The sequence below is a fragment of the Bufo bufo genome, chromosome 6, assembly GCF_905171765.1.
Source record: "Bufo bufo chromosome 6, aBufBuf1.1, whole genome shotgun sequence".
Lineage (NCBI taxonomy): Eukaryota > Metazoa > Chordata > Amphibia > Anura > Bufonidae > Bufo > Bufo bufo.
In genome coordinates this window covers 129,039,907-129,066,668 of record NC_053394.1, presented here as the reverse complement: position 1 = coordinate 129,066,668, position 26,762 = coordinate 129,039,907, and the positions used below count along the sequence as shown (strand labels likewise).

At 43.4% G+C, this 26,762-nt stretch overlaps 1 protein-coding gene across 2 annotated transcripts in view; it reads left to right on the top strand.

Annotated features, from left to right (window-relative positions):
* LOC121004836 (peroxidasin homolog) overlaps positions 1-26,762 on the top strand; it is a 66,864-nt gene that overhangs the window by 21,248 nt on the left and 18,854 nt on the right. The window contains exons 4-19 of one of the 2 annotated variants that reach the window (XM_040437211.1): positions 216-287; positions 1,275-1,346; positions 3,936-4,007; positions 4,093-4,262; positions 4,484-4,601; positions 5,451-5,620; positions 5,887-6,159; positions 7,101-7,217; positions 9,993-10,151; positions 10,238-10,340; positions 10,500-10,657; positions 11,839-13,342; positions 14,029-14,163; positions 21,548-21,756; positions 21,918-22,032; positions 22,313-22,394. In XM_040437211.1, the coding sequence (XP_040293145.1) occupies positions 216-287; positions 1,275-1,346; positions 3,936-4,007; positions 4,093-4,262; positions 4,484-4,601; positions 5,451-5,620; positions 5,887-6,159; positions 7,101-7,217; positions 9,993-10,151; positions 10,238-10,340; positions 10,500-10,657; positions 11,839-13,342; positions 14,029-14,163; positions 21,548-21,756; positions 21,918-22,032; positions 22,313-22,394 (3,529 nt within the window). Of the gene's footprint in view, positions 1-215; positions 288-1,274; positions 1,347-3,935; positions 4,008-4,092; positions 4,263-4,483; positions 4,602-5,450; positions 5,621-5,886; positions 6,160-7,100; positions 7,218-9,992; positions 10,152-10,237; positions 10,341-10,499; positions 10,658-11,838; positions 13,343-14,028; positions 14,164-21,547; positions 21,757-21,917; positions 22,033-22,312; positions 22,395-26,762 lie in introns of those variants that run through there. The other variant, XM_040437212.1, reaches the window with a different exon arrangement.

Here is a 26,762-nt window from a genome sequence, read left to right as displayed (position 1 = left end):
TCCTAACATCAAGGGCATTCCAACTACCATCAGAGAGTAGCCCCATATTCAGAGTATGCCCCGAGAGAAGAAAGGGTGCCCCCTCCTTTTACTACACGGCACTAAGGAACAACAGTGTGAGGACAAGTCTGTGACAACCTCAGCCACATCCTCCGCTCCCGGGTCGCTGCACACTGGTCTCTACCTCTTATGCCCTGGTCTTTATTTTGTTGCAGTTATCTTTACAAGAATGAGATCCGCAGTGTACAGAGGAATGCTTTCTATGGCCTCCAGTCCCTGGAGCAGTTGTGAGTATACTTGTCCAAGGTGATATTACCAGTTATCTTGAAGGTCACCTTCGTTATGCGTAAAGCTAACGTACTATGAAAATGCAGTCTAATCTGCAGGCAGCAGATATGTGGTCTTATGGTAAAAGATTCAGAATAGTTTGTATTTTATGTCCTTAAATCCATGCTCTTTCTATGCTTAGGAGACACATGGGTGGTCCTATCGGTGAGTGACAGCTGTGTATGAGTAGAGTCATAGATGTCAATCACTGGTAGGACCGCCCTCATGACTCTTCAGCATAGAAATTGCATCTAATTAATGAGGACCTTTCATGGAATTTTTTTTGTTTAATAAAGTACCTAAGTACCTTTACTTGCGAGGTACCCTCCGCTGATGCTGCCGTCCTTGTTCTTTTTTTCAAATACCCCTCGCATGTTCCGCTGTGCTCCCCTGCAGTTTTCGGGCCTAGTATGTTAATACTGAGCATCAGTACAGGCAGGAGGAGACACCAGGGTTTCTAAGGGGGTGTCTGCTTCTCCTTGGCTGTGACTCTCTCTGCTGTGATTGGACTGCAGCACAGCCACGGAGAAGGAGATGCTCCCTGAGAAACTCTGGCATCTCCTCCTGCCTGTAACGATGCTCAGTATTAACATAGTGGGTGTCAAAACTGCAGGGGGCACAGCGGGGCATGCAAGGGGTATTTGAAAAAAAGAACAAGGACAGCAGCATCAGCGGAGGGTGCCTCGCAAGTAAAGGTACTTAATTAAACAAAAGAAATTCCATGAAAGGTCCTCTTTAAATGAAATATTATACTGAATCTTCTCCCATAAAGCTACATATCAATCTGCTCAGCTCCTCCTGTTCTATAACCTGCTGCCTGCAGATGTTCGCGGTGACAGGTTCGCCGAGGTCAGTGTCACATCTGTCACAGTTGCAGCATCTCCACCGTTCTGAATGCGTATTTTACATTTACTTTTGACTTTATATGTTTTCTTTCCCTACACCAGGTATCTTCACTTCAATAACTTGGAAACTCTTGATGCAGAGACCTTCGGGGACCTGCCCAAGCTGGAGAGGCTGTAAGTGCAATAATCTGACGCACACATCATATGCATAATATGGTCATATGTAATTCTATCATTGCACACACAGGCCATACCATGTGAGTACTGGGGTTCAATATTCATGAATAAAAGTAATGCTTCTTCTGCATAGTGACCTGCGGGGGCGGAGCATGACACAGTCATTCTCTCTTTGGTAGTCTGAGAGTCACTGTGCGTGCCCTGCCCCCTCACACCCTGCACTAGGCAGAATGGGTATTACTTTAATTCATGGATATGGAATACAATATATTTCTCCTTGCTATCAACCATTTCACGCTGGTTCTATTAACCCCTTAATGGCTCAGCAACTTTTTTGGATTTTCTCATCCTCGCATTTGAGGAGCAATATTTTTTTTTTTTTACATTTTTCAATCGAGAGCTTGCATCAAGTTGTATTTTTCAATCGCATCATTCTGAGGCATATAATTTATTAACTATTACTAATTCTTTTTTGGGGGGATGCAAAAATATATAATTCCATTATTGATTTATGTGGTTTAAATGTTGTGCCGTTCAGCATGTGGCATAAATAGAACCTCTTTGGGTCAGTACAGTTATCAGATATCAAATATGTATGTTTTTTTTTGGATATTAAATTACTTCTGCATGAAAAACACATAAAAAAAGTTTATTTTTCCTTTTGATTATTTTTTTTGTGTGGGATGTGTTGATGTCTTCATTGGTACCATTCATAAAACTTTTTGATCACATTTTATTCTGTTGTATTTGGAGGCAGGTAGAATAAAAACAGTGATTCTGGTGTTTTTTTTTTTTTTTACTGCATTTAGTGTGCAGGCTAATCGGGTTGTTAGAGATATGTTGATACCAATTAAGTAGTGTATTTTTTTTACCCTAACATAAAGGGTAAATTTTTAAAGGACATCTGTCAACAGATTTGTACCTATGAAACTGGCTGACCTGTTACATGTGCGCTTGGCAGCTGAAGGCATCTGTGTTGGTCCCATGTTCATATGTGCCTGCATTGCTGAGAAAAATGATGTTTTACTATATGCAAATGAGCCTCTAGGAGTAACGGGGGCGTTGCTGTTACCTAGAGGCTCTGCTCTCTCTGCAACTGCTGTGCCTCTGCAGTTTAATTGACAGGGCCAGGCAGTAAAAACATCATAATGCCTGGTCCTGTCAATCAAAATGCAGACGGAGCAGCAGTTGCAGAGGGAGCAGAGCCTCTAGGTGTAATGGCAATGCCCCCGTTGCTGATAGAGGCTCATTTGTATATATTAAAACATCCTTTTCCTCAGCAATGTGGGCACATATGAACATGGGACCAACACAGATGCCTTCAGCTGCTAAGCACACATGCAACAGGTCACCCAATTTCACAGGTACAAATTTGCTGACAGATGCCCTTTAATGGGAAAATGTTTTTTTTTTTTTGTTTTTTTCCCAGTATTTTAAACTGGATTTCTAGGGGAATAAAAAAGGACAGAATGAGTTAAAGATTGAAAAAAAAAAAAAGAATCATTACTCAGCTGACCGACCCCCACCGCTGCCTTTACAATGCTCCCGGGCTCAACACACAGGAAGTGACTTGGACTGCCTGCTAAACCAATCACTGGCCACAGGAACCAGTAGTTGGCTGAACCTACAGTCCAAGCCTTTTCTTGTGTCGAGCCTGGGAGGAGGAAGTGGAGAGTAGCAGGGACCAGATCAGTGTCAGAATGGCAGAGGCAGGGGATCAGTAAGGTGAGTAACGATCCTTTTTATTTTTAACCCATTAAAACCACTTTATTATCCACCTGAAAAACTTCTTTAAACAATTAAACTTTTTTTTTGGGCTGCACTAGGGGACTTGATCCTGGCTCACTGGTTTCTGTATTCTGTATTGAATTGCAGTGTATTAAACCGGTCAATGTCACACAGACAGGCCTCCAGCTGCCTTAGCAACATGATCACAAGGTGCCAATGGGGATATGCGTTAGTGCTCATCAACTTATTTTTTTCTGTTTCCATTCTATTTTTTTGCAGCCTGTATGCGGAACCAATCGCTTCAATGGGAACACAAAAAAATGGAAATTACTCTGTGTGCATTCCGTGTCCGTATGTCTGCATGGCCGTTCCGCAAAAAAGTAGAACATGTCCTATTATTGTCCGCATTACGGACAAGGATAGGACTGTTCTATTAGGAGCCGACACCTTCCATTCCGCAAAATGCGGAATGCCCACGGCCAGTATCCGTGTTTTGCAGACTGCAAAACACCCAACAGTCATGTGCATGAGCCCTTACTCTGAAAATCCCCTTACATGCCATAGTTGCAATTGACTGCAGCATCTAAGGGGTTATCTCCAATCCCTGCTGCTGTGGTGGGACCTCAGTCATGTACAGCCATGATCATGCAAGCACAGTTCCTGTTCTCACGTGATCCTCTTCCCATACATTTACATAGGGATGCAGCAATTGACCACATTCCCCGACTTACATGTATGTGGGAAAGGGTTAAAGCATTTACAGTACAATGAAAAGTTCTGCAATATCTAATTTGCTTCAATTCCTCACCAACTCTGCTTGCTGTCCGTGAACCACATTAATGTTTTGACTGCTTCCAGTTTCTTGCACAATAACCGGATCACCAGGATTCAGCCCGGAGCATTCTCTAAGCTTCCATCTCTCCACCGGCTGTAAGTGGTAGTTTTATATGATTTTATTGTACCATGACTGATGTGATGAGAAGCTTATTGGCTCCTGACCCTTCTGTGTGAACAGACGCCTGGACTCCAATCCCCTGTTCTGTCACTGTGAACTCATGTGGCTGGCGGATCTTCTCCGTATGCTCACAGAGAGGAGCAGCACACACACAGTTGCAATGTGTGAACATCCTGTCCACCTGCGAGGGACGTCGGTGAGCTCATTGTCTAAGGACCAGTTCAACTGCGGTTAGCCATCAGATTTTATAATCTATTTATATACTTATCTTACTCCTCATCCAGGGCTTCCTGGTTCATAAATAGAATTTTACTGACACATAGGCTGAGCAGTTTTAGTGAACTAATTGGTAGAAGGTTGGATGATATTCCATGTGGCTGTGAGTAGTGGTTCTCTTCTCCGATGGTCATTTGGTTACTTGTTAATTTGAATTGCACAATTTCCTTTTCAGAGGTTCCTCGTATCACATCAGAACCTAAAGATGCAGATGTCATTCTCGGGAACACTGTCTATTTCATCTGTCGGGCAGAAGGGAACCCTAAACCTGATATTGTATGGCTACACAACAAGTGAGTCCATCCGGTGGATTGTGTACTGCATGGTGGTATGGCAGGTCCACTATAGGAACTGTATAAGTGCGCTGTATATCAATGTATTTGGCGGTATTGTATGGTAATATTTTTCGAATGGCAGCATGCTGTGGTATTATTGGGGCACATTGTGGTACTATGTTTATGGTATTTTTCTAGCATATAGTAGTATCACTCCGATACTGTATTTATTTGTGCCTTGTGTACTTGTATTGTTAGGGCAGTGGGTTTTGTGCACTATATGGTGGATTTTGGACACCATGTGATGTGGGGTTTCCATGGCACTGTTATTTTGGCACTGTGTAGTTAGCACTTGCTTAACCCCAAAAAGGATGACACCTGATGCCACACACCCAACTCTACTAGGCCTTGCCCCCAACTCAGCTAAGCCATGCCCCTCTCCCAATAACATTCCATGCAAGAAAAAAAAAAGAGGGGGACCTTAAGGTGAGCGGGCTCTGAGTGCATGTTCAGTCACAGAGTGACATGTTGGTCGACTCTAGTGACTTAGACTGTGGCTGTAGCATACGCTCACATGGAAAAGGAGGACACTCAATCGTCCGTCCAGGCCTTGCTCCAGGAAACGGAACTATCCAGCCTAAAGCCGGACATCCGGCCATTTGGATTTTTGGTGGTACTGTTTTCAATACTGTGGTACTTTTGGGGCTCTGTGTGGTGATATTATTGAGGCACTCTAGGATACTTCTTTCTGTACTGTACTGTGGTATTTGAGGCCACTGTGTTGTACTATTTGAGCAGTGTATGGCGGTATTGTCAGGACAAGTTTATTGCACAATGTATATCCTTTGTTATATGATTTCTTCACAGCAATGAGATTGATACAAGCTATGATGGGCGTCTGAATCTTTTACACGATGGGACCCTAATGATCCACAATACACAGGAATCTGATAAAGGCATTTATCAATGTGCGGCCAAAAACATAGCCGGAGAGGTGCGCACACCGGAGGCCATTCTACGGTACTCCGGCAGCCGATGTGAGTAACTGGAGACTAGGAGATCACTGATACAATACCTATACCTGTGTCTGGGAAAAGGTGGGTGACTACCAATATGAGTTATCGCCCAGCTTTCCTTAAGTCTTCAAAATGATATGGTCAGGTTTGCCATTCAAAAGTCAGAGATAGCTGTGTGCTAACCCTTGTAGAAACTGCAATGGTGGCCATATTGGTTGTCTCCCCTTTGTTTTCTGTTAGTGCCTGCATCTTCGATATCTTGTTCAAGATGTGTCTCTTTCTCACAGCAAAGCCGTTTTTTATAATTCAGCCCCAGAACACAGAAGTCCTAGTGGGCAGCAGCGTAACGCTTGAATGTGGCGTCTCCGGAGATCCCCAGCCACATATTACATGGACCACAGACACAGGAGATCCTGTCTCCACTAATGATCGCTTCACCATCACCAGCTCTGGAGACCTGTATATCCAAAATGTCACCTTCTCTGAACAGGGACTTTATTGGTGTCACGCCAACAACAGCGAAGGCTCCATACAGGCGTCTGCCTCTATTATTGTGCAAGGTAGAAGAAGCACAAGCGTCTATTCATAAACTAAAGCTGTTATATTGGGATTAGTCAGTTTGGACAATGTCTTTAAAAGGGTTTTCCAACATTTAGATACTGATGACCTATGTTCTGGATAGGTCATCAGTATCTGATCGGTGGGGTCCAACACCCGGGACTCATGTAAGCGCCATGGCCTTCTCCAGTGTTTCCTAGCCCAGTGATGACATGTTCATCGGTCACGTAGCCTCGGAGCAGCTCAGTCTCATAGAAGTGAAGGAGGCTGAGAGTGAATGTGTTCTGTGCTTGGTTAGCTGCAAGAAGACACCGGCGCTCATAGGAGTGCTGGTGCCTTCTCAACACAGCTGATCAGTGGTCCCGGGTGTCAGACCACCATCGATCAGATACAGATGACCTATCCAGAGGATAGTTCATCAGTATTATAATGTTGGAAAACCCTTTTAAATTAAGCAATTTCTCCTGCAAGTAGCTGATCACATACAGTATGTTACTTATTGATCACTGCTTAACTGCTGTTGATAAAAGGGGAATTATCTTGGTTCTTGGCGACAGACAGAAATTGTCCCACATCTGCTAATGTGGGTGCACCTAGACATTGTTGTAAACTGTGCCAAAAGTCGGCAAATTAGAAAATTTTTGGCACATCTAGTTTATCCAACAACCAGGTGGTATAAAGTCAGACAGAAGTGTCTATACCTACACCGTCATCCAGCCTGAGCACCTGTGATAAATCTGGTGCAGGTCTAGACACCATCTATAAGATTGGTAAAAAAAAAAAGGAGGATCAAGGTTGGACAGTTCTTATATTGGCTCCTCCTGATTACTTGTTGCCCCTGCAACAAATTGTGGAAAAATTGTAAAGTTCAATCAGGTACAGTATAAAATAACTACTTTACTGCTGCAGTATAATTACTTACTGGAGTAATCCATGTTTCTAGAAGTGCAGAAGTTTACTGTTCTTCCCAGTGACCAAACCTTAACTGAGGGTCAAGATGCCCAATTTCCATGTTTTGCAAGCGGGCGCCCAGCTCCAGTCATAACCTGGACTAAACAAGGTAATGGCCTCATCCTTTCTCATCTTGATTTTTTGCAAGACTATAACAATCAAGATAATATTGTGCTCTATTAGGGGTGATGTGGGATGTGGAAGTCAGTGGGATGCACCAATAAAAATCTAATTGTACAGCCAGCTTTGGCATCAGACCCTATATCTAGATGAGTGCCATGCTCCGAATCCCCAAATAACCAGTGGAGTCTTTCTTAAAGGGGTATTCTTTTGCCCTGGTCATTAGTGATGAGCGACATAGGCAATCTTCGTTTTCGCGATATTTCACAATAAATTTGTGAATTCTAGAATTCGTGATCTCCAGTCATTATTGTCACAATTGCGCATATCGGCACTAATGATGTGCATATTTTTTGCGCAATACATGCTACTTTACATTTTATCAGGTCTGAGTAGATATTTCTGTATTGTTGTGACATCACAGCACTATGTCTGTAGCATGTATGTATGGACAGCAGAGAAACAGTAATTCCTATTACACTACCTAACACCCTGCACTGGAACCTATCAGCTACACTATATCACTATCTAACCTACACTGACTATCTCCCACTAATTATCTGTATTATATATATATATATATATATATATGAGCTAACTATCTAATGTAATTGGATAAGAAATAGGATCCAGGTGAAAGCACAGAGCACAGCAATGTCACTGCTCTCTTTCTCAGAACTGCAGAAAATGTATAGTAAGGGGTAGGCAACTTTCCTATTGGTTGCTAGGGATGTTGCTAAGCTCTGACAAAGATATTGCAGGCTTCTCGATGGCCCACAAGCAAGAAGGGAGGTTACTAATGAAAAAAAAATCTAGAATATTCGCAATTACGAATATATAGCACTATATTCTACATCTTTGCGAATTCTCAAAGTGCCGATATTCGCGATAAAAATTAGCTATTAGAATATCTGCGATCAACACTACTGGTCATGTGAAGGTCAAACACGTTTTCTTTTCTTTTTTCTTTTTTTTTCAAAAAGACGCATCTCTGATAATCACACTGTAACTGTAATCAGCATTACAAGTGTGAAGCAACCTGAAGTGGGAGTGCTGGGAGGAGTGGTAGTAGTGGCACTGATATGAGGGTAGTGGTTCATTGTAGCTGTCTTCACTCTGGTGCTCCCTGGGGCTGTGCAGTGAATGGAGGGCGCATCCCATCTTCCCTCGGGGCACTCCCTGAGTTCTGGATGGTGATAGATGTGGTGCCCTTGATGTCAAGTAGATGAATGCAAGGCAGGACTCCCTCTGTGTGAAGGCAATGCAATGGTGGCAGCAGTGCTGGTGTTGGATGCGAGGCAATAAGGAAGCTAGTGTAGGGTAACGAGTCCAACAAGCTTTACTGAAGTATTCCTAGTAATGAATACTTGTAAGGATAAGGTCAGTCTCTCCACATACACCCACACACAATCTTTCGAAGGCTGTATATGGGAAAGCAGACTGTATAGTAGCTCTCTATTAAATCCAGACAACTCCCCAAATTAACATAATGTGTTCAAATCCATAATAAATACTATAGTTCCCACAGCACGGTGTAGATCCTCAGTGGGTAGCTAATCTGTTGTAAAAGCGTGGGTGCTGGAGGCAATTAACACCTTCCACAAGCAGCAAAATCCATAGCCGTAAACAAGCGTTACATTTGCTATCACACACAGTCCTTTGTGATCCTAAACAGTCTACGGATTCCTTACTTCTATTTCACAGAGGTCTGGCACTTGTCCTCGGCATGTAGGAATAGAGAACCTCTTGTAATAAGTGTCAGACTGCATAGGCACATGCAGATCCTCACACTTCGGCTGCCTAGGCAAGATTCTCTGGCTGATGCAATCAGACTACACAGCATCTCCCTCAGAGGAGGCAGGTCCAGCCAGCCACCTCCTGTACGGGACACAATAACTAAGCTGTTTTCCTATATCAGCTCTTGGAATCGCATAACACAGCAGTGAAAATACATTAACCCCTTTTACAAATACATTAACTTGTATCAGTGATTTACTGGGTCACTGCAAGTGTGTGGTCATCACGTGACCAGGACAGATTCTTACCTGCTCGAAGAAAACAAAGCGGGTTAAAATTCAATGACAGCAAAAACAGAGATATTGAAAATGTGAAGCACTGATATGGAAAGTATATTGAAAGATTGTATACATTTTGATTCGGTAAAGCTTACCATTTATTTGCTGAAATTGTAATATTCCTTTAATTAACCCATCATATTGACATCTAATTGCTCTATAAAACTGCTGTCCTCAGCTGCTCTCGGCTTGGGCTTTATGCCACAAATTTTAGGACTGAAAGCCCTCAGCAGGGTACATGACACAGCACAGTGTCCTGAAAAGACTCCATTTGAAGTGAACTCATGTGTAAACCAAATATCTGCTGAATCATTAATAACTTGTGGACAACCAGCCAACACTTCCAAAAACTTAATAATCTTAAAGAGGATCACTTTTAGATCAGTGGGCCTCAAACCATTGTGACTTCCTCATATCACAAGAACGGGTGCCCCTAGTATGAATGGTGCAGCAGTCAAGCATTTGCATTGCCACGCCACCCCATTCATCTCTATAGAACAGCCGGACATGGCCTACTAACACAAAAAAACACTGGTCTGACCATTATCGTGTCCTAAAAATTGTGTTTACTTACTACTAAAGGATATGGCCATGTATTAGCCTACAGAGCATGTCCACTACTGTGTGTACATGTAATATGCTACATTCAGAAATTAGCTATTTTTGAGATTTTATTCACTTCTCATCAGGAGATGAATTGCCAAATGATGGAAGGCACATCATTCAAGAATCAGGGACTCTCCAGATCCTGAGGGTCAGCCATGGTGATGGGGGCCAGTATGAGTGTCATGCTACAAGTTCTATGGGGGTGAACTCAGTGTCAGTACAGCTCTACATACAGCCACAAGGTAAGGTTGTCCAGTCTCAGAGTGTATTCTTCTTGTATCTTCAATATCAAACTCTTCATATAATGGCCACATCTGTTTTCTGTCAGACATGGTGCGCTTTGGAGATGCCTATGTGGAGATGTCCTTACGAGAGGCTATACATAGTGTCAACACCAGCTTCAACTCCGCTCACAGGCATCTGTTCAGCTGGTAGGAGACTAGTTTCATAGGCATCTCAATGGGTGGATAATTACATTTTGAAATTTACATCTTCTCTGGGTGGGATTTATATCTGGAGCATCTGCCGATCAGGTTAAGTGGCTGTCCTATCATTCATAGAAAAAATTTGGCTTTCATTTGTTTGCTTAGGCTCCCCAAATCTCCCAGCGACCTGATGGCACTTGCTCGTTATCCCAGAGATCCTCAAGCTATCGAAATAGTAAGGGCAGCAGAAATCCTAGAGATGACGCTACAACTCATAGAGGAACATGTGCAGCAAGGACTTCCTGAAGATCTTAATACTACAAGTAAGTGAACGATATATAAGAATTCAGTCCAGTAAACATCTGATGAAATAAAGTTCCAATAATCCAAAATATGTTCATCTTTTTCCTGTCTCAATATGGAAACCATCAGCAGACGTGGAAACAATCAGCATGAGTCATATAAAAAAAATAAAAAAAAGTCATTGTAGTACTGTTGTATGAAGTGCTACCATTGGGTAACAGAGCAGAATCCACCTGACAATGTTTTGTCACTGTGGCCACTGAAGTATGTGGAACTGAGAATGACATTCTTACATTGAATTTGACATTATTTAACACAATTTTATCTATTTTTAAATACATAGATTTTGAAAGTTGACAGTTTTTTGGGTCTCATCAACTGCACCATATATCTCTTATAGTGGTCAAAAATATATTTTTCTGGTACAGGGCCCTAAATCACCTTTACACAGTTCTTGAGTTACCAGTGCATCATAAAACTCAGGCTTCCGGAAGTTGCCAGTAGGGGGCCCCCATTGAACACAATTCAAGCTGTATAAATGTGTATGTAAGGAGCTTTCTCTATTGATGGTTATAGGCAGTCAGAATCTCAAAATGTTGTTTAAAGGGGTTCTCCGGGCTAGGCCATCAATATAAGATCGGTGGGGGTCCAACATCCGGCACCCCCACTGATCAGCTGTTTCGGACAGCAGCTGTGCCGTATTAAAGCTCATCTCCTATTTACCTGAATAGGAGCTGAGTCGCATAACCTAGCACGGCCACTACACAGTGTACAGATCTGTATCATATCTTTACACTGTATAGTACCCAGTGCTGCAGGAGCTCGAAACATCTGGACCCCACCAATCTGATATTGATGACCTATCCAAAGGATAGATCATCAGTATCTGCAGCCTGAAGAACCCCTTTAAGTCCATGATTTTGAAGCAGGGGATTAATGGCTCTGTATAAGAAAAACATAGCTCCAACCCACAATAAAGATGTCTGTTATCATTTCTAATTGGAGAGCTGTGGGTCCCCCTAATGATTTGGGCTGTTAGGCATTGTTCAATTCCTAGATTGGTCATTCCACAACTGGTCCTCCTTATCTCAGTCGGTTCATGGTGCTGGAATGTGGTCCTCTGGTGCAAAGTATCATTGGTGGGTGGGCATTATCTTTTCAATAACTATATGCTCATTTTGTGTATGAAATGTTTCTACAGGCTACCACTACAGTGAACTGGTCTCCCCTCACTATATCAGCAAGATTGCCAATTTGTCTGGCTGTTCTGCCCACAGACGGACTCCTAACTGCTCTGATCTCTGTTTCCACCAACATTATCGCATGCATGATGGAACCTGTAACAACCTCCAACATCCGACATGGGGGGCATCTCTCACTGCCTTTCAGCGTCTTCTTAAACCCTCCTACCAGAATGGATTTAATCTCCCACGTGGACTTGGAGCCACGGAAGGGTCAGGAGCTTTGCCTTTACCGTTACCGCGTCTGGTGTCCACAACCATGATAGGTTCAGAGACCATTACTCCAGATTCTCAGTACACACACATGCTCATGCAATGGGGGCAGTTCTTGGACCATGATCTGGACCAAACTGTGCCAGCACTCAGTATGTCCAGATTTTCAGATTCTGCACCTTGCAGCCAAGTTTGCACCAATGATCCTCCCTGCCTTCCAATTGATATACCTGACAATGATCCACGTGGGAACAGTGGACGATGCATGTTCTTTGCTCGATCCAGTCCAGTCTGTGGGAGTGGAGTCACTTCTCTTCTTTTGGATTCTGTTTATTCTCGAGAGCAGGTTAATATGCTGACCTCATACTTGGATGCCTCAAATGTTTATGGAAGTACGGAGCAGGAATCCCGTGAGCTGAGAAATCTTCGTAACCAGAAGGGTATGTTAAAAGTTGGCCAAGTGGTACCTACTTCAGGAAAACACTTGATGCCTTCTTCCAGTGGACCTCCGACAGAGTGTATGAGGGATGAAAGAGAAAGCTCAGTTCCATGCTTCCTTGCTGGAGACCATAGGGCTAATGAACAGCTTGGCCTCACCTCCATGCATACGCTGTGGTTTCGGGAACATAACCGTATTGCTGAACATCTGCTAAAAATTAACCCTCTCTGGAATGGGGACAAGGTCTACCATGAAGCCCGGAAATTAGTAGGTGCTCAAATGCAGCACATCACCTTTGAACACTGGCTTCCTAAAATCTTTGGAGAAATTGGTCTGAGTATATTGGGAGAATACAAAGGCTATGACCCTAGTGTCAATAGTGGGATCTTTAATGCTTTTGCCACTGCTGCCTTCCGATTTGGACACACATTGATTAACCCAATTCTTTATCGATTGAATGAAAGCTTTCAACCCATTAAGCAAGGACATCTCCCACTGCACAAGACTTTCTTTAGTCCCTTCAGGTTGATCCAGGATGGAGGCATTGATCCAGTGCTTCGGGGACTTTTTGGGGTACCTGGAAAGATGAGAGAACCCACAGAGCTGCTGAACTTGGAACTCACAGAGAAACTGTTTTCTGCAGTACATACTGTGTCCTTGGATCTTGCTGCAATTAATATCCAACGTGGCCGAGACCATGGTATTCCTCCCTATAACGACTTCAGGGTTTTTTGCAATCTAACATCAGCCCAGGACTTTGAGGACTTTAAGGAAGAGATCAAGAATCAAGATATACGAGAGAAGCTTCGTAGGTGAGAATACCATGATTGATATAATACCATGAGATATAGAAACAGGTTTCCAGTTATGATAGTTTGAGAAAGTAAAGGCCTAAAAAGATATGTAAAGCATCACATAATGGCCACCTGGCGTGGCTGCTACATGTGCACTCCCTAATCTAGGACATTATTACAGTTCCAAATTTAATGGTGTACAACACTCCACAATGACTTTAGTGGGCCTAGAGATAAAAATGTCCCAATGGTCCAATTGGCCTAATCTTGGCCAACCATGTCCAAAATGGTCCAGAGGATGAAGCTTCCAGTCATTTGAATACTCAGAAACATTATAGGAGTTTGGTGATCACAGCCTATAGCCTCTATAGGCAGTGACCCAGTCTTAAGGTGACCTGTTGTTCTACATAATCATTTTAGGCTGGGTTAAGGCTAGATGTTTCAACTTAACTGTTGATGGTCAGCTACGTGAAAATGTGTGACAAGGGGTCTCTGATTTTAGCTCTGTCAGGGAACAATTGAAAAAAGGTTCAAATCTACCACTTGTTGTATCCCAAACATGCTTATTAATTATAAGCTCTATTATACAACCTATTGATTTTGTAAATGCCCAATAGTATAGATTTCATTATGACATTTTATGTTTAGACATATTAATGGTGATAGAACCTATTCTCTCTGCTGTTTTTATTGTATAATTTTAGCCTCTATGGGACACCTAAAAATGTGGACCTTTTTCCAGCCCTGATTGTGGAGGACCTGGTTCCAGGAAGTCGGCTTGGACCCACCTTATTGTGTCTTCTAGTGACTCAGTTTAAAAGACTCAGAGATGGAGACAGGTAAATATGTTATGTCCCAATGATAGCATTACAACCACTTCTGCCCAATCAAGAAAATGTTTTTAAGGCTCCATTCAGACGTCCGTAGTGCATTGTGGATCCGCAATACACCCGGCCGGCACCCCCATAGAAATGCCTATTCTTGTCCGCATTTGCAGACAAGAATAGGACATGTTCTATTTTTTTCCGGAGCTGCTGAACGGAAGATCGGTGGTGCGCTCCGGAAATGCGGTTGCGGAGAGCACATAGTGTGCTCTCCGCATCCGATCCGTCCCCATAGAGAATGACTGGGTCCGCACCCGTTCCGCAAACTGCGGAACGGATGCGGACCCATTTGCGGATATGTGAATGGAGCCTAAGATCCTCTTCTTATATTTTTCCTTACCAGTATAATTACTATAATACTGCCCCCATGAAGATATATTTAACTAATATGGTACTGATCGTACTGATCCCTATGTACAGTAATAGAACTACTACAAATCTTCCCCCTATATCTAAGAATATACTACTATAATAGCCCCCCCATGGAGAAGAAAGTAACCATATAATACTGCTCCATATGTACAACATTCTTTAACTGCTATAATACTGCTCCCTACGTTCACGAATATAACTACTATAATACTGCTCCCTTTGTACAGAAGATTTATATATATATATATATATATAAATGTTATAATACTACTCAAAATTAACAAGAATAACTGCTATAATACTACCATCTATGTACAAGAATATAACTACTATAATAACTATTATAATAATGACCCTCTGTACAAAAGTTTAATTACCATCCTACCACCCCTATATAAAAGAATGTAGCTAACATAATATGACTCCCTGTATACAATAATAAAACTACCGTAGTGTTACCCCATGAACAAAAATATAGCTCCTATAATACCACCCTCTACATGCAAGAATGTAAACCCTATAAGAGCTTATTTACACGACTGTATTTTTCTAATATTTATTTTCTAATATCTCTGTACGCAATTAACGGCACATGGATAGCATGCGGACCCATAGAAACAAGCGGTGCTATTCACACCATAGTTTTGTTTAGCTTGGACCCTCAGGATACTCCGAAAATATCCTATTTTTAAATGTGTCTCATGAAACCTGAATCTGGAGACCTTTTGGGACAATTCACCAGGTCATTGCCCTACACAGATATATAGACCTCAAAGCCATATTAAATGTATTGTGGTCACAGCATTTTAATATGGATGTGTGAGTAAGGCTACTTTCACACTCGCGTTTGGTGCGGATCCGTCATGGATCTGCACAGACGGATCCGTTTGTATTATCTTTAACATAGCCAAGAAAGTCAATGGAGAACGGATCCGTTTTCTATTGTGCCAGATTGTGTCATAGAAAACGGATCAGTCGCCATTGACTTAGGCTACTTTCACACTTGCGTTCGGGTGTCCGCTCGTGAGCTCCGTTTGAAAGGGCTCACAAGCGGCCCCGAACGCAACCGTCCAGCCCTAATGCATTCTCAGTGGACGCGGATCCGCTCAGAATGCATCAGTCTGACGGCGTTCAGCCTCCGCTCCGCTCAGCGAGTGGACACCTGAACGCTGCTTGCAGTGTTCGGGTGTCCGCCTGGCCGCGCGGAGGCGAGCGGATCCGTCCAGACTTACAATGGAAGTCAATGGGGACGGATCCGCTTGAAGATGACACCATATGGCTCAATCTTCAAACGGATCCGTTCAGGCTACTTTCAGACTTAGTTTTTTTTTCAAACTATAATGCAGACGGATCCGTTCTGAACGGATACAAACGTCTGCATTATAGGAGCGGATCCGTCTGAGCAGACATCAGACGGACCCGCTCTGAACGCTAGTGTGAAAGTAGCCTTACATTGTGTGTCAGAACGGATCAGTTTGGCTCAGTTTTGTCAGACGGACACCAAAACGCTGCAAGCAGCGTTTTGGTGTCCGCCTCCAAAGCGGAATGGAGATGGAACGGAGGCAAACTGATGCATTCTCAGCGGATCCTCTTCCATTCAGATTGCATTAGGGCAAAACTGATCCGTTTTGGACCGCTGGAGAGAGCCCTGAACGGATCTCACAAACGGAAAGCCAAAACGCCTTGTGAAAGTAGCCTAGGCACTAATACTGTACCGTATGTATAAGAATATAACTACTCTAATACTGCCACTACGTACAAGAATACAATTTCTATAATATTGCTCCTATGTACAAGAATATAACAATATTACTACTATAAAACTGTCCCCTAAGTGCAAGTATTTAAAGAGGTTGCCAGTTTTCTGATATTGATGACTTGTCTTTAGGATAGGTCATGAATAGAGATGAGCGAATCGAAGTTGACAAAGTGGAATTCGATCTGAATTTCAGGAAAAATTTGATTCGCACCGAATCCGAATTTCCTCACGCTTCATGGTAACGAATTGCATTTTTTCCTAAAATAGCTGCTGCACGTGTTGGGACATGGAGCAAGGAACTCTGGGAACTCTGGGATCACCCACAATGCCATGCATGCAGCCATTCAGCAGCCAGCCAGCCCTGTGATGTCACAGCCCTATAAATAGCCTCAGCCATTTTCCAGTGTACTTAGTGCAGGGAGAGATGTCAGCAGGACAGTGGTAGAAAAGACGTTAAAACTTTTATTTTGCTGTATAGAAGTTCAGGGAAAGGATAGGGAGGAATCATTCCACAGCATTTATGTAGAACAGGGATCAGTAGGGGAGGTTACAGCCTGGGTAATAGGAACAATCCTATTACACCTTGCTGCACTGACTGGGGATCCAAATTGCCATTATACAGCTCTGTAATTCCAGCAAACCGTTCTCGTTATTGGGGTGCAAGTGCTGTTTGATACATCCATTAAGGCCCCTTTCACACGGGCGAGTTTTCCGCGCGGGTGCAATGCGTGAGGTGAACGCATTGCACCCGCACTGAATCCGGACCCATTCACTTCTATGGGGCTGTGCAGATGAGCGGTGATTTTCACGCATCACTTATGCGTTGCGTGAAAATCGCAGCATACTCTATATTGTGCGTTTATCACGCAACGCAGGCCTCATAGAAGTGAATGGGGCTGCGGAAAATAATAGCATTCTTAATACAGAATGCATAGTACAATAGCGCTGGAGGGGTTAAATTTTTTTTTAAAATAATTTAACTCACCTTAATCCACTTGCTCGCGCAGCCCGGCTTCTCTTCTGTCTTCTTCTTTGCTGTGTACAGGAAAAAGTCCTGTGGTGACTGACGTCACTCCGGTCATCACATGGTCCATCACATGATCTTTTACCATGGTGATAGATCATGTGATGGACCATGTGATGACCGGAGTGACATCACCACAGGTTCTATTCCTGTACACAGCAAAGAAGAAGACAGAAGAGAAGCCGGGCTGCGCGAGCAAGTGGATTAAGGTGAGTTAAATTATTATTTTTTTTTTTTTAACCCCTCCAGCGCTATTGTACTATGCATTCTGTATTAAGAATGCTATTATTTTCCCTTATAACCATGTTATAAGGGAAAACAATACAATCTACACAACCCCGATCCCAAACCCGAACTTCTGTGAAGAAGTTCGAGTCTGGGTACCAAACATGACGATTTTTTTCTCACACGCGTGCAAAACGCATTACAATGTTTTGCACTCGCGCGGAAAAATCGCGCATGTTCCCGCAACGCACCCGCATCATTTCCCGCAACGCCCGTGTGAAACCAGCCTAACAGGGTTTATTACAAGGAAATATTTCTACGTCCTATTTGCCTTTGTGTGGTGGAGTTATACAGTTGTGTTCAAAATAATAGCAGTCAGACATCACTCACCTGATCAATCACTGTTTTTGGTAGAAATTATATTTCTACATGACAAATAATTTACTAGCAGGTGTAGTAGAGTAATAGAAATCCAACAGACCCAAAAGTCATGACATGAATACTGCTGATTCTGTATAATTGAATCACTAATTAAAAGGGGCATGTTCAAAATAATAGCAGTGTGGAGTTCAATAAGTGAGGTCCATTCATTCTTTGAAAACAGGTCGCAATTATTGCCCTTATTTAAGGAAGGAAGGCAGCAAATGTTGTGCATGCTGGTTACAGTGCATTTCTCTCTGAAATTCTGAGGAAAATGTGTCATTCTAGACATTGTTCAGAAGAACAGCGTACCTTGATTAAAAAGTTGAATGGAGAGGGGAAAACATATAATGAAGTGCAGAAAATTATAGGCTGCTCAGCTAAAATGATCGCAAATGCTTTAAAATGGCAACCAAAACCTGAAAGACATGGAAGAAAGCGAAAAACTACCATTCGAATGGATAAAAGAATAGCCAAAATGGCAAGGACTCAGCCAACAATCAGCTCCAGGAAGATCAAAGAAGGTCTAAAGTTACCTGTGAGTACTGTTACAATTAGAAGACGCCTATGTGAAGGCAAGCTATATGCAAGAAGCCCCCGCAAAGTCCCACTGTTGAAAAAAAGACATGTGCTGAAGAGGTTAAAGAGACATTTTGTGGACTGATGAAAGTAAGATTGTTCTTTTTGGGTCTAGTGGCCGGAGACAGTTTGTCAGACGACCCCCCAAACACTGAATTCAAGCCACAGTACACTCTGAATACACTGAAGCATGGTGGCGCAAGCATCATGATATGGGGATGTTTCACATACTACGGTGTTGGGCTTATTTATCACATACCAGGGATCATGGATCAGTTTGAATACATCAGAATACTTGAAGAGGTCATGCTGCCTTATGCTGAAGAGGAAATGCCCTTGAAATGGGTGTTCCAACAAGATAACGACCCCAAACACACCAGTAAATGTGCAACATCTTGGTTCCAGACCAACAAGCTTGACGTTATGGAGTGGTCAGCCCAATCCCCGGATCTTAATCCAATAGAAAACTTGTGGGGTGACATCAAAAATGCAGTTTCTGAGGCAAAACCAAGAAATAGAGAAGAACTGTGGAATGTAGTCCAATCATCCTGGGCTGGAATACCTGGTCACAGGGGCCAGAAGTTGGTTGACATTCAACACAGATGTACAGCAGTTCTCAGAAACAGTGGTTATACAACTAAATATTAGTTAAGTGATTCAAAGGAAAGAAAAATCTTCAAACATTTTTCAGTTTATATAGTGAATGTTTGAGTTTGTAAAGAAGAATACAGACACTGCTATTTTTTTGAACAGTCTAATATTATTACTATTTATTATTAAAGCGCCATTTATTCCACAGCACTGTACATATGAGAAGAGGTATACATACATAATACAGACAATTGCACTAATCATAAACAAGACGAGTTACAAACTGGTACAGAAGGAAATAGGGCCCTGCCCGTGAGGGCTTACAATCTACATGGTATGGGAGAAGGACACAGTAGGGAAGTAGTAGGGAAGGTGCGGGTGAAGTTGGTCATGGCGGTATGGAGGCAGCAGGGTCACTGGTTGTAGGCTTGTCTGAAGAGGTGGGTTTTCAGGTTTCTTTTGAAGGATTCCACTGTGGGTGAGAGTCACTTTTCCTAATTTTTTTTTAGAGGAACAACACAAATTAGATATATTTTTCTTCATGTTTTGATTTGGAATAGAATGTGTAGTGTTCCCAATGCATTTGTGTGTATGGAAATAAAAGCTATTAGAAAGATTTTGAGCTTTATTAACTTTTTTAAACACACTGCTATTATTTTGAACACAACTGTATGTTCTATAGCATTTTTGTCTTGTATTAGCGGAATAAAAAGGCGCTTATTAGCTGTGGTGAAGTGAGAATATTACAGCACTTTTTGGCGTGTATTAGTGGCAAAAAAATATATTTTTGCCGTTCAGAGGTGCAGTTACAGTCAGGTCCATAAATATTGGGACATCAACACAATTCTAACATTTTTGGCTCTATACACCACCACAATGGATTTGAAAGGGAACAAACAAGATGTGCTTTAACTGCAGACTGTCGGCTTTAATTTGAGGGTATTTACATCCAAATCAGGTGAACGGTGTAGGAATTACAACAGTTTTCATATGTGCCTCCCACTTGTTAAGGGACCAAAAGTAATAGGACATAATAATAATCATCACTTTTTAATACTTGGTTGCAAATCCTTTGCAGTCAATTACAGCCTGAAGTCTGGAATGCATAGACATCACCAGACGCTGTGTTTCATCCCTGGTGATGCTCTGCCAGGCCTCTACTGCAACTCTTCCTGCTTGTTCTTGGGGCATTTTCCCTTCAGTTTTGTCTTCAGCAAGTGAAATCCATGCTCAATCAGATTCAGGTCAGGTGATTGACTTGGCCATTGCATAACATTCCACTTCTTTTCCTTAAAAAACTCTTTGGTTGCTTTTGCAGTATGCTTTGGGTCATTGTCCATCTGCACTGTGAAGCGCCGTCCAATGAGTTCTGAAGCATGTGACTGAATATGAGCAGATAATATCGCCCGAAACACTTCAGAATTTATCCTGCTGCTTTTGTCAGCAATCACATCATCAATAAACACAAGAGAACCAGTTCCATTAGCAGCCATACATGCCCACGCCATGACACTACCACCACCATGCTTCACTGATGAGGTGGTATGCTTAGGATCATGAGCAGTTCCTTTCCTTCTCCATACTCTTCTCTTCCCATCTCTCTGGTTCAAGTTGGTCTTTATCTCATCTGTCCATAGGATGTTTTTCCAGAGCAGCGCTTCAGAGCGCTGCTCACTCACATCATATAAGGGGTTAATTATAGTGCGTCCGACGGCGGGGCGGGGCGCAGGCGCAGAAGAATGGGCATGAACGATGCCCGGAGGATTGAATTGCGCAGGCGCAGGATCGGGACTGGGGAGAGTTGTAGCCGCCGCCCAGCGAAGTGAATAATGATGAGCTGGGCGGGGCTACAAACGGCAGTTGGGAAGGCTGACTGGGCGCATTTTCACATGAAACGCCGCCCCTTGGGCAGATTGCTGACCGCAGATGCAGGTTATAAAACGTTATATTTCGCTCTTTATAAGGTGGACAGGGGGGATAGTTATATGCTTTTAAAAGACTCTATAAGACCTGTAATGTGATATATCTAACTATATATGCTGATTTGGCCTGTCAGTGTCCCTTTAAATAAGACAGTTAGCAGCAAAAATAGTGGGACACTGCACATGATCCTATTAGTAAGGATTTTTTCTGAAATGCGTAAGCCAACACTACTTTTTCAACATGCGTTAAGATGTGTGTTCTCAACATTTGTCATTAAAGTTTGGATTTTAACAGTCCATTCAAAGTACTCGTTGAGGGATTACTTTTTCTCATATACTATGTACAAGAATAGAATCATTTTCACATCTCAGTAAGATTTTTATTTTATTTTTGAGCTTGAAGTCCTTCACTTTTTGGATTTCAACTCCTCAATGTGCTTCCTGCAGATTCTGGTATAGTAACCCGGGTGTCTTCACTCCAGCTCAACTCACCCAGATAAAGCAGACATCGCTAGCTCGGATCCTCTGTGATAATGGGGACAACATTCGGCATGTGCAGAAAGATGTTTTCCATTTAGCCTTCTTCCCCCAAGGCATGCAGAAATGTGAGGATATCCCGGGAATAGATTTACGTTTCTGGAAGGAATGCTGTGACGGTGAGTAGGATGTGGTTGATCTTTTCATGGCTCATAGTTGTGTTCTAACAGAGCTGGTGATGCTCAGAGACTGGTCATAAGTATATAAGCAAGAGAAGAGCATAGGTTATTGTGACACTTTATTCATGGCCTGTCCCCCTCTTGTTTCTATGTGAACGCAGGGTGTGGGAATAAAGGTCAATTTGATGCTTTTAATCTACCATTCCGAAGCAGAAGGAACCAGCAGTTCAGTTATTCCGAAGACAATCCCCACAGATTCAGTGCAGAGGAGTCTAGGTGAGTTATACTTCCCTATTGAGGTACTTTTATTTCGACAATGAATAAAGCTCTGATACAGTCCCCACAGTGCCCCAAAAATGTTTTTTTTGCAGAGAAGATTGCCTCTTAAGAATTTGATCCAGGGTACTGATGTCTTCATTCAGATTTTGTGTAGCTGACATTATAGCATCTAGAATTTCCTCATTTATACCTGGACTTGTAGGTTTTGAGAAGGAGGTGAGAGGGCATCAGAAGAAAATTATCATCATACTGATTACATTCTTTACCTTTATTACAGACTAAAGGATCTTCCTGATGACTATTCTGCAGAAGATCATGTGCCTAGGCTCGAGAGTGCCATCTCCACTCTACAGAACAAGGTGATGAGAACCATTAAAGGGTTTCTACCACCTCATTTTGACCTAATTAGCTCTCAGACACTAGCGATCTGCTAGTGTCTGATCTACCTAACAATACTATTCTCAGACCTGTGTGTGGATCCGTTTCACAAAAAAACGAACTTTTATTAATATGCTAATGAGCCTCTAGGTGCTATGGGGGCATCTTTTCAGCACCTAGAGGCTCGGTCTACTCACATTGTATGCCGCCCCGATCGTCCGTTAAGCCCGCCCATCTCCTCTTGAATGCCATCCTCCATCTCAGCCAGTGGACGAATTCTCGCGCCTGCGCCGTGCGCGTCTGTATTCGGCGCAGGCGCAGTGAATGTCTGACCGCTGCCTGCACAGACATCTCGGTCATCGGCGCAGGCGCAGTGGAGATGTCTATGCAGGGAGCAGTCAGACATTCACTGCGCCTGCGCCGAATACAGACGCGCACGGCGCAGGCGCGAGAATCCACACACAGGTCTGAGAATAGCATTGTTAGGTAGATCAGACACTAGCAGATCTCTAGTGTCTGAGAGCTAATTAGGTCAAAATGAGGTGGTAGAAACCCTTTTAGAATATTAACTTACTATGGAATGATCGTCGTACATAGTCAGTTACGTTTTGAAATCTGGAAATATTTCAGGATATGAGCAATTGCCCCATGAAAATGGCCAATAAAGTTAGTTTCACACATGCGTCAAAGAAATCTGGCAGGCTGTCCCAGCAGAGAACATCCTACCAAGTTCTTCAGATTGGCATAACCAGATAGTGCCACGTGCCTGCTGTAGCCCGTTGATTTTAATGGAATGCGGCACGGCAAAAACTGTTTAGTGCGGCAATATTTATCCAGCCAAATGCCAGCTGATATGTCGAGGAGTAGCAAGATCCCATTATAGTCAATGGGATCCAGAGGGCTGGATTTCTCTGATGCATGTGTGAATGTAGCCTAACATAAAACAATAGGAAATCATCAGGGCCCCATCTCACATTGTAACATAATTAAACTTAGATTAACTAAAGATGCCCATACAGATTCAGTAGCTGTTGGCTGACAGCTATCTTTCCCACCCCCCATTTTGTACACATACATGCTCAGTTTAATCGAGCATGTATGTGTTTTCAGTGGGGAGAGGGAGAGAGGAGAAAGCTGCTGCCAGACGCAGGAGAACTAAAAGATCAGGCAAAAGATCCTTCTCTTCTCTGACATCATCTGCCTGGGAAGAGTCGGTAGCTCCCCATACACATTAGAATGTCCCCAGTCCCTCTAAAAATGGAGGGTTCGGGCAACAATGAACTAATGTGTATATGGACATTAAGTTAAAGGTGTCACAGTGTACGGTAGAGTGGCAAACCTCATAACTGCTTCCTGAAATCATAATGCTATGACATTCAAGGGTCTCATGCTAGCGTGCTCTTGATTTTGACAGATCCCATATGACAAAAGTCTCTAACTGGTGCCAAGAAAGGTCTGCTTGCTCTGGAATATCACAGCCTCTTTGTGTGTGGAATAGGTGGTGTAGTGGTCCCTCCTCAGTCAAGTGTCCCTGCCTAAGAAAACACTGATTAAAATTATCTAGTTAAAAGGGTTTTCCAAGACTTTACAACTGAAGACCTATTCTGAGTTGGATAGGTCATCAGTATTAAAGTCTCAGAAAAACCATTTAATTAGATACTGTAAAAATTAGGCTAGCAGTCCTATGGTCACCATATCATAGAGGGAATGAGATGGGCATAAGACCCATGCATGGTCTCCTTGACCAATGTCATATAGTCCTGCTGTCACTTTGTCAAGGTGTCCCCACTGTAAACCATAATGTGGGAGTGTCACCACTAATTAGGCCACATGGAGATAGACAGTACATCGTTCTGCATCTCCAATGTGGAAAGCAATGGCAAACAGCGGTAAAGAAAGTTCAGGTCTAGTGTGTATCATGTGGGGTCATCTTCCACCACAAAATCTCAGTACTGGGTACTTATACTGGTTCAGGAGTCAGCTTGTTTCTACTGAGTAAAAAAAATTGTAGCTGGCTTAGCTATATACAGCTGCCTTTCTTTGGCATCAGCTGAAGCATTCTCATGAAGTGACATGGGGCCTTTAGAGTACTACTAATTAGGCTATCTATATTCAATGAAACTAACTGCTTTGAGAAGTTAGTTTATAGAGGTTTTCCGTAAGTAAAGTATTGATGACCTATCCTTGGGATAGAACAAAAGGAATCGTGACCAGCATCTTCTCTTATCCGCAAGTTTTATTCCAGTTCACATATAACACAAGGCAATGTTTCTGCTTATATCAAGCCTTTCTCAAGCAATATTGTATGTCACACATTAACCGATTTAAATACATACAAGAAAAGGGAGTGCATCGAATCCTCCACCAATCAGGCTGTGTATAATCACTATTTTCTCAATACCTATCACAAATATTTGCATAATGTGGATTAAAATATCCTCCATACAAAAGAGAACTTCTTACATGATGTTTGTTTAAAATGGACCAGTCAACTGCAAGATGGCTGTAACAGCGTGCCTCTCCAGCGTCTCGGCTGTACCTCTGCGCATGTCTCAGTATCACACATGTCCCGCACCTCTGTGCAGACGGCGCATGTCACGTAACGTGTTTTTCATCAAACTTTATGTATATTGTAGGAAGGAGCAAGGGGCCGTCATTGATGGAAGGTATGTGTCACCGAGATTCCTGGCCTCTGTGAGGTAAGAGCCGGTAGTTTTAAGTGTCAGCGGCAGCTAATGCTGATTGACACTGTTTGTTATTAGTATGGCTGTAAAGCCGATCCGGGCTGGCTCTTACTGGGAGTAGCCAAAGTGCTGGGTGGGTGGCTTCTCCCCACGCTCCAGGCCGAGTCTTTATAAAACCCAGCCAGCAGTTTCAGCTGTGAGTGGTTTATCTTCCATCTGACAGAGAAGCTGGGGAGTCTCTGTGTTTTGGGACCTGTGAATTTGTGCTGTGCCACATGCCGGGAAACAGGCCCCTAAAGCCTGCTGTGGACTGCGGGTGGAAAACTGCTAACCAGGTGAAGGTTTTGTTCTATGGACATTGCATGGTGTGAACAAACACCAAGACTGTGAACGGTCATTTTTGTTTTTCCTTATGTGTGAATAGACACCGAACTGTTTAAGTTAAAGACTTTGCGATTGCCTCTATACTGCATCCGCTAGCCTGTCTACCAGAGCAAAACCCCACAATTGGTGTCGGATGCGGGCAAACACAGTGAGGCAGGCCTGAAGGCCGAAAAGTTTTTTTGTTTTTCCCGGGCCCAAAGTGCATGTCCTATATTAAGCCGGCAAGGTTACGACCCGTGTCCCCGGATAAATGGAGGCAGTCGTGAAAGCACTCGTGGAGGCTAACTTGCAGCAGCGGGAGGCTAACAAGCAGCAGCAGGAAACTAATCAGCTGCTATTACAACATGTAATGGCGTTGCAAGCGGCCGGAGTGTCCCAGAATGTCCACGATGCCCGGAAAGCTGTCCGTGCGGCGATCCCTAAGATGTCCCGCTCAGATGACGTCAAGACCTACCTGGTGATGTTCGAAAAGGTGGCCATGAGGGAGAAATTACCCCGAGACCAGTGGGCTGAGGTAGTCGCTCTGTTCCTGGCGTCTGGACCCCAGTAAGTGTTTTTGGATCTCCCTGATGATCAAGCGGCCGACTACCCGACCGTAAAAGGTGAGATCCTGGGGAGACTGGGGGTGAATGTATTGGTCCGGGCTCAGCAGGTGCACCAGTGGGAATTTAACTCTGCTGAACCCGCCAGACCACAATATTATGACCTGCTACACTGGTTGCAGAAATGGCTGCAGCCTGACATATTGACTCCCACTGCAATGCAGGACCGTCTGTTGGTGGATGTGTTTTGGAGGGTTTTGCCGTACCCTCTCCAGCATCCAGCACTGGATCGGCGAGGTGTCTCCTGGTAATGCCTCAGAGATGGTTGACCTGGTGGAGCGCTACGAGGACACCAGAAATCTGAAGGGGGGGTTCTTTTGGGAGGGGGCCAGTCAAACCCTGAAAGTCTCCATCCCTGCAGACCCAGCCCCGGTGGTTTGCTGGCGGTGTCACGAGCCTGTACACATAAGGGCCGACTGTCCCCATCGGGGTGAACCCATGAATACCAACTATGGCTACCGCCACTCATTTTATGCCAGGAAGCTGTGTGCCACAGGTACCTCCGAGACTGTAGACAATACTCACCTGTGCCAGGTGGAAGTGGGAGACACTCTGGCGGTGGCACTGCTGGATTCAGGGAGCCTGGTGTCCCTGGTAAGAGCTACCCTGGTGCGGCCCATCGAGTATACTGGCCGAAAGGTCGGCGTTGTGTGCATTCATGGAGACTTAAAGGGCTATC